At 58.8% G+C, this 7761-nt stretch overlaps 4 protein-coding genes across 4 annotated transcripts in view; 3 read left to right on the top strand and 1 right to left on the bottom strand.

Annotated features, from left to right (window-relative positions):
* Positions 1-331, top strand: part of TTC36 (tetratricopeptide repeat domain 36) — an 847-nt gene extending 516 nt beyond the window's left edge. Inside the window, exon 3 of the mRNA XM_010574950.1 lies at positions 58-331. Within this exon, the coding sequence (XP_010573252.1) occupies positions 58-331 (274 nt within the window). The remainder of the gene's footprint in view (positions 1-57) is intronic.
* KMT2A (lysine (K)-specific methyltransferase 2A) overlaps positions 1-3228 on the top strand; it is a 52164-nt gene extending 48936 nt beyond the window's left edge. The window contains exon 38 of the transcript XR_774842.1: positions 3204-3228. The gene's annotated coding sequence lies outside the window, so the exon portion shown is untranslated. The remainder of the gene's footprint in view (positions 1-3203) is intronic.
* Positions 1112-2856, top strand: TMEM25 (transmembrane protein 25). Its single transcript, XM_010575084.1, has 6 exons — positions 1112-1193; positions 1276-1560; positions 1823-2113; positions 2204-2488; positions 2590-2676; positions 2783-2856. Exons 1-6 carry the CDS (start codon positions 1112-1114, stop codon positions 2854-2856), a joined length of 1104 nt encoding a protein of 367 aa, XP_010573386.1.
* A 415-nt stretch (positions 3229-3643) lies between the features above and the next one.
* The window catches only part of IFT46 (intraflagellar transport 46), a 5970-nt gene continuing 1852 nt past the window's right edge, over positions 3644-7761 (bottom strand). The window contains exons 3-11 of the mRNA XM_010575083.1: positions 7543-7673; positions 6747-6821; positions 6542-6635; positions 5991-6119; positions 5441-5562; positions 4950-5016; positions 4607-4667; positions 4239-4324; positions 3644-3861 (exon numbers count right to left, since the gene is read on the bottom strand). Of these exons, the coding sequence (XP_010573385.1) occupies positions 3766-3861; positions 4239-4324; positions 4607-4667; positions 4950-5016; positions 5441-5562; positions 5991-6119; positions 6542-6635; positions 6747-6821; positions 7543-7673 (861 nt within the window). The 3' untranslated portion in view covers positions 3644-3765. The remainder of the gene's footprint in view (positions 3862-4238; positions 4325-4606; positions 4668-4949; positions 5017-5440; positions 5563-5990; positions 6120-6541; positions 6636-6746; positions 6822-7542; positions 7674-7761) is intronic.

Below are 7761 nucleotides of genomic sequence, written 5' to 3'. Positions count from 1 at the left end.
GTACCTCAGGGCAGCCCCCCGGTATGTCAGGCCCACCCCGACACCTCTCTCGCCCTGGGCAGGCGCCCTGCGGGACCTGGACGTGGCCATTCGCCTGAGCCGGGGCTGTGGCCACGCTGCCTGCCAAAGCTTCGTGCAACGCGGCTTGATCCACCAGCTGCAAGCCCGCCAGGAGGATGCCCGGCGGGACTTCGAGCGAGCAGCGCGACTGGGCAGCGCCTTTGCCCGGCGGCAGCTGGTGCTGCTGAACCCCTACTCGGCGCTCTGCAACCAGATGCTCTGCGAGATGCTGGGGCGGCTGCGCAACCCTGGTGGCACCGGGAACGAGTGAGACGGGCAGGAGATGGGCGAGGTGGCGCGTGGGCCGGGCAGAGCCGTGCTCCCAGGGTGGCCCAGGTGGGCACATCCTGGCTGCCGGAGCAGATCCATTGTTGGTGCCGGAGATCCTGTTCCTCCTCCTCCTGGCTGACAGCTGGGCCCAGGAATTCCCAAAGTGCCTTGCTTTGTCTCGACTCTGCTCCACCCCTAATAAACCTCCCTGTGTCCCTGGCACTTGGGCTCTCCTTGCGGCGTTGGGGGGAGTTGTGGCGTTATTCCCATGCGCACACAGCCCCGCTGCCATGGGTCTCCCCATGGGTGCGAGGCTGGGCCGAGCAGGGTGCTGAGCCCCCTCCACTGAAGGGGGGAGATGGGGGGCACAGCGGTGTTCATCCCCTGCCCTGGCTGGGTGGTCTCCAGCTGCTCTCACGTGCGCCAGGGCTGTGCTCGTGGCCACCCAGGCGGCAGGACAGACCCCACTGCCGCAGCAGCTGCGCGCCGCACCAGCCCCGCTCCTGGAAGGCGGCTGCGGGGGCCCAGCTAGAGGGATGCTGGCGGCCTCGCTGGGGACCGCCCCTGTGCCGCATGCTCGGCCCTGCGTGCCGGGGCCCAGGCGCAGAGCCGCACTGCGGGCTAGGCTGGACGCGGCAGCAGCGATGCTCCAGGTAAGGTGCAGCCCGGCTGCATCCTCTGGCCCTGCCGCATGCTGCCATGCCGGGGGCCCAACGCGGGGATGGCCCTGTGTGCCTGCTCCACCTGCCTCTCTCCTAGCGCTGAGCGCAGTCAGCGCACCATGGGGCGTCCCAGGGGGTGGCCGGGGGCTGCCCTTGCCTGCCTGCTGCTGCTGCTCAGCCTCCCGGTGCTCTGCTCAGCAGGTGAGGTTGTGGCGGGGTCTGGCACGTGGCCCTGGCAGCAGGACCCCACTGTGGCTCTGACATGCCACGGGCTCTCCGGCAGGGCTGGGGGAGCTGGGCCCCACCATTGATGGGCAGCCGCTGGCAGTGTGCACTCTGCTGGAGGAGGAGAGCCATGCCTTCACCTGCCGGGCCCCCTGGCCGGCCCCCGGCGCCACACTGGCGTGGTACCTCGACGGCCGGAAGCAGGAGGCAAACTGCTCGGCCGCGGGCACTGCCAGCACCCTCACCCTCACCGCCCGGCGCACCGACCGCGAGCTCAACTGCTCCCTGACGGACCCGGCCTCCGGTGAGACCTACAACGCCTCCGTCCTCCTCGACGTGCAGTGTAAGGTCCGCAGCGCCGGCCCTGCTCTAGCTGGAGGTGCAGGGAGGGCGCATGGGGGGTTGCTGCCCGGCCAGAGCAGTACCATGATCTGCATCCATCGCAGCTGTCGTGGGGCAGCATCTCATCAGTCCTGCACAAACATGGCTGAGGAGCGATCCTGGCCTTGGGCGAGGAAAATCCTGCTCCTGGCTGTGCTGCCCCCACCCCCGCTGCCCCCTCCCCATCCCTCCTGTCCACCTCACTGCCTGTGTTTGTTGCCCAGATAAGCCGGAGATCCTGCGGGCAGATGCCCGCTACCAGGAGGTCGAGGGTGCTGGGCTCCTTCTAGTACTCTTTGTGCTGGTGCAAGCCAACCCACCCGCCAGCATCACCTGGATTGACCAGGACGGGCAGGTGATGGCCAACGCCTCTGAGTTCCTCCTTTTGGGTGCGACGCACTATCCGGGGCTGGCCAACCACTCGCTTCGCATCCACCTCAGTCACGTGGCCGGCAACTTTTCCATCAGTGCTACAAACAGTGTCGGCATCACCACCACCTCCCTCCTAACCCCAGGTAGGTGTTGGGGGTGGGGGGGGGAGGAGAGATGCAGAGGAGCAGCAGCCCTGCAGAGGGGTGCTGAGGGGGGCTGCGCTGCCCGTGCAGGTCTGCTGGATGCCCGTGTGGAGCTGCCCCTCCTGGGCGTCACCGTTGGAGCAGCCCTGGCCCTGGGTGCCCTGCTTAGCCTGGGCTCCTGCGCCGCCTGCCTAGCATGCCGCTGGCCCAAGACAGTGCCAGGTGAGGGGCGAGCAGAAGGGAGCAGCCCGCTCAGCCGGTGCTCCCGTTGCAGCAGCTCTGAGCACCCGCAGCCCTGGAGCACGCGCTTGCCCCGCCAGACCCGGTCCCTGCCGCCCGACCTGCACCTCGGTGACCTCGTGCAGCAGGCCAGAGGTAAGACCCCAAGGTGCCGGTGCAGAGGGACATGTGAGGCCACAGGCCCTGCCCGGGCAAGGGCTAAACGTCCCAGCTCTCACCCCTTTACTTCCCCGCAGATGCCCCCATGGATGCGGGAACCGGTGCCAGGGGAGAGGAGGGTGCGCTCCCGGGGCCAGAGAACTTCCTGGTCCTCAGCAAGCTCGGTGAGGGGGCGTAGGTGGGCAAGGAGTCCAAAAGCCATGCTACGGGGACCCCGGCCTCCACAGCTGTCCCAAAAGGTGATGGCAACGAGCTGTCTTTGTCCTGTAGGTTTTGTCCAGCTCCCGATGTCCGGGCGCATCTACAAAGTGCCCAGCATGAGCAGCGACGAGATCTGGCTGTGAGACACAACGTGGTGCCCGTGAGCCAGGGCTGTCTGGTCCCAGGTACGTACCAGCATCCGGAGGAGCGCAGCCGAGGGTGCCGGAGAGGCCGTGCTGGGTGGCAGGCGCTGACCAGCCCCCAGCTATATGTTAAGGTCACGGCAGCTGTGCCATTAGCCAAGGCATGTTTTATGTAGCCCGTGCGCTTTACGAATAGACTACTATAATCAAAACTTATCCAAGCTGTTTATAGCCAGGCTCTGCCAAGCTGCTAGCGCTGTGATTCCTCCTGGGGTAAGGCCCAGCACCAGCCTTGCTTTAGCAGGTTCGTGGCCTGCTTGCTACATGATCCTCCCCGCCCCTGCCAGAGCTGTGGCAGATGGGTGGGCAAGCAGCATGGCGGGGGCTGGAAAGAGTCTTCCCAACAGCAATAAACTAAACTCAAGCATCTGTGTGGTGCCGCGCTGGTTATTTCTCCTTGGCAGCAGCTAAGGGGCTTGAGAATAGAAAAAAAGGGGCTCAACAATACAGGGCAGAGGAGATTCCAGATCCCTAGATCAGACCTTAGAACGTCCCGGGCAGATCCGAGTGGTGTGTCCAAGCGTGGAATTCATTACTACTTGCTCTAGCACTCATAGCGTGTGCTCGAGGAACCTCTGCTCTGCAGCATCTACAGCACAGGGAGCCTGCCATTGGGAAGAGCTGGTTTAATACAGAACTCTTTGGGAACAAGTAAAAAATGGAGTGGTCAGGCAGCTTGTGCAATCTGATTAGTAACGTCCTACTCCATGAATGCAGGACAGCTCAGCAGTATCTATAAAACCAAGAAGGCTTCTGAAGTGCCCTGCGCTGCTTCACAGGCTGCTGCGGTCCAAGGTTGATGTCCAGCGGCAGACATTGATCCAGGAGACGAGGGTTTAACGTGAAGCTTCAAGTAAAGCTTAACACTTCTGCGTCTGCTGCTTGTGAAGGCGGGTTGGATGGTGGGCTCCTGCCCTTCTTCCCGTCAGCCAGGGCCTTGAAATGCTGCAGGGGAAGGAATGCATTAGTGCAAGGGCTCGACTCTCGTGAATGAGCCTACAGGCGTGCATCTGAAAACGCAAGCCACTTCTGCTCTGTCTGAGCTGCGTGCCCAGCAGTCGCCCCAACTTTGGCACAAAAAGCATTCTGGGCTTACGCTGGACTGCTAAACTTAATGCTGTGTGCCTTGCGGCATGTCAGAGGCTCCTTGTGTAATGTTGAGGTACTAGGGAAAGGAAAAGCTTAGAAAACTTTCTTTGGACCCCTTTATCGTGGCCTACCAGCCCTTTACAGACACCCACAGCACAGGGAAGCCAAATGTAAGGAGAGGAGCTCTGCAATGCTTCCAGCCAGGTGAGCAGTGCCTGTCTGGAGCTGCATACCTGCGAGTTCTTGAACTCCGAGTAGAGGGAGAAGAGGACATGCAGAGGCTGGATCCGACTCTTGTACACAGGGATGTCCAGAATGGCTACAAGCAAGAACAGAAGCGTGTGAGAGCATCTGGGCTGCACCGCCCTGCACAGAGTGCTGCAAGTAAAGGCTGAGCTTCCCACTGCCCATGATCACTTAGGCCTTTGCTCATCAAAGACCGCAGGCGCCTGCGGTACAAGATTCTGCTTCCTACTGAAGGCAACAGAGAATGATCTCGACTAGTCAGGGCTGAGCCTGCACCTAGAGGTCTCTTGCTTTAAGTGAGACAGCGCCAGGCCAGCAGCACACTTGCATCTTCAGCACAGCTTCCCCCGCTTACCACATATCATGTCGACGTATTCAGCCAGGTCACAGTTCATGTCTGCAGTCGGGAGGCCCACCTGGAATAGATGAGGCTGTCAGCTCTGCTCCTGCACGGCAAGAGCCCAAGAGCACGCGCTGACCTCAGGCTGAGCACAGAGGCCAGTGGGGCAGCAGATGGGAATTCAGGCACTGGACTGCTCCCCTGTCTTCTGGCAAGGGAGAAACAGTAAGCGAGGAAGAAACCTGAATGGGCCGGGCTGTGGGCAAAGAGCTCAAAACGGAGCAGGAACCCAGCTTTCATAGAAGATGGTGTCTAACACCATGCACTGTGCTAACTGCTTATCGCTCGGACAACATACCTTTCCCAAAAGCTCCTCAAATTCTGGCAACCATTCCTGCATCAGGGTCTCGATGTCAGGCATTGGCCTGCCAGGAAAGAAAAGAACATGAATTTCAGGATCACACAGAACTGAAATGGCTTCCTACTGCCAGACAGCTGTAAATGGGACAGGCTCCATTCTAACCAACTGAGAGAGCGCTGCACGCCTGATGAGGGTCGATGTGGGCATTTTTATGTATCAAAACAAGCCTAAGCTTGCCAAGTGACAAGTTCTGTGTGCTAGCTGTTAAACTAACCCAAGTTACGCAGGGCAAGAGAAGTGCAGAGCAGGAAACAGTGTGTCCTGCACATGTGCATGCTAGGGCTATCCTGAGAGTCAGCACGTCTTCTCCCTCTCAGAGATATTTTGATAGTTTTACTCAGCGCTCCGAGACTTTGCTACCAGCCTCCCACTGACCTGAGCTTACGCTGTACGAGTGTGTCTGAAGGCGAGCTGATGTAACGGCTCACCTGGTGTAATGGACTGTGGCAGGAGGTTTGCAGCGGTGCAGTTCACTGATACTTTCAATCCAGCTGTCGATGGCTTTGGGGTTCTTCTCTGCGTTCTCCAAACTCTTCACTTTTATCTGCTGCTAAAAACAGAAATATAAACCTGGAAGCATTTTGCAGTGTTTCGGGGCTTTTTTGCGAACCATGTGTTCGCTCCTGATTAACCATGCATTTTTTTCTCTCCTAGTTGCACTATACCGACTGATTTCTGCCGACAGAAGAGCAGCTGGTGAACAAAACACCAAGTAAACTCAGGTATTGACAACCAAAAGGAGACAAAGCTTCACCTGAAGGAAAGGGAACCAAAGTCTGTACCAAGACTTGCCTGAAGCAAGGCTTAGATCCATTGCAGTTTAAAGCTATGGGTTAAAGAAAAAGGTTAGGTTTTTCTGCTTTTAAAGCCAAGTTACCAGTCGTGCTGTAACGTTGTAGTCACAGAGGCAAAAGTAAAATGCAATGGTTTTGCTGCAGCCAGTGTGCAGCAAGTGCCCCCTCCCTCTCTGCAACTCACGGTGATGTTGTGCTGCTTGGAGTTCTCCGTCAGCCAAAGGGAGAGCACGGTGGGATCCGACTGCTTGGTCGATGGCTCATCCAGGACCAGCAGGCCAAGGTTATCAGGTTTGCCATCGGGACGAGGAACCTGCAGATAAACAGAGACCCTGTCTTATACAGGAGTCCAGAGCGGGGGAAGTTGGGGTATTTTGTACGGAACCTCCCTGCCATTGAAAAATCAGACCCTAAAAGGAAGTGGTAGGTGTGCTCTCTTGAATACAAGGTGTTAGTACAGTGCTACCCGAAAAGCACAACGTATTGGACAAGGGAGAAGGCAGGCCTTGCCCCAGATGACTTATGTGCTGTTTGAGAGGGTGACTGAACCACTGAGCATAGTTTCCCAGATCTCTAGAACATTACCTCTGACACCGCAGGGCAAGGGTATGCACCACTGTGGGGGCAGACCAGCCACCTCTGGTCTGTACAGCCCAACTGCCCCTCTCGCACCGATGCCACATTCTGTTTCGGCTTGTGCAGCAGGACGTATAGAGGAACCTGAAGCGACTGTACCTTTAGGAACGCGTCAATGTCTCCAACTGCGGGAATAAAGTCTGGAATAAAAGGCTGCAGTTTGTGCTCGATCTCTATTGTTTTGGGAGTGTACCTGGAAAAAAACACCACCACAGCATGGGTGACTCTGAACTGTCCTACCAAGCTTGCCACGATAATTGACACAAGGGACAGCCAAGAGTGGGCTAAAACCCCTCCCACTCACCTCTTGATGTACTCAAAGAGTTCTTTGATTTCAGAAGACACTGGCAGGTAGTCATAATCCGCTAGATTGAAGTCACTAAAGAAAAGAAGAGAAACGCGGGCAAAGATGAATGTGTGGTATGTTCTGTACAAGCAAGAAGGGGGACCCAAGTGTGCAAGGCAATCATGAAGGAACCTGAAACACCAGGTAGTCAGTCCTCTCTTAAAGACTTCCAGCACAGGAAAACCACTATTGGGCCATGTTTTGCCTTAGGCCTCCTAGCCAGAAAAAGCCCTTGAGCGATGGACTGTTGCTTGTGCTCAGAAAGACTTGTACAGGAGCTGCCAAAAAGTGGATGAGAGCTCCACACAAAGGCAGGCGTTAGGACAGCAACTCAGGGATTTAGTAATGTTTCAGCATTGATACCAGTGGAAAAGGAGGAGGATTATCAGGAGATGGATGATGTGTCTGAGATGCGCCTCCTCTTTCTTGGGCATCCACCCACTGTCAGGCAGGGCTGAAGCTGAGACAGGAGGCTAGCTGACGCCCTCGGTCGTTCCCAGCTGTGCCTCGCCTTGGCACAGCAAAGCGGGGCCTGGGGACTGACCGAGGAGCCGCCCCGGGTGGCTGCCGTTTGTCACACGAAGGCACCTCTTTTTCCCGGGTGCCAGGAGGAAAGAGCTGCCTGTCCCGCTGCCTACGGCCACGCTCGCCCTCGCGGGATCACGAGCACCCCAGCGGAGCTGAAAGGGCCCCTACGGCACCGGAGTCCGGCATCGGGCCCAGGCCCCAGGCTCCGGCCGCTAGCGCCACTTACCCCTCCAGCGCAGCCCCGTGCTCCTCGGAGTCATCCTCCGAGTCGGTCTCGGAGGAATCCTCCTCCTCCTCCGAGTCGTCCTCGTCCTCGCTGAGGGCGGCGGCAGGGGCCGAGCGGGCCGCCGCCTCCTCCTAGGCGAAAAGGGCCGGGACTCACCGGGCCGCCTTACCGGGCCGCCCCTCCCGCCGCCGGCGCCGCTCCTACCTTGCCGCCGCTGCC

This window comes from Haliaeetus leucocephalus, unplaced genomic scaffold (assembly GCF_000737465.1).
Source record: "Haliaeetus leucocephalus isolate CR32 unplaced genomic scaffold, Haliaeetus_leucocephalus-4.0 Scaffold450, whole genome shotgun sequence".
NCBI classification, from domain to species: Eukaryota; Metazoa; Chordata; class Aves; order Accipitriformes; family Accipitridae; genus Haliaeetus; species Haliaeetus leucocephalus.
Note: the sequence above shows the minus strand (reverse complement) of the source record. Positions and strands in the feature narration are given on the sequence as shown.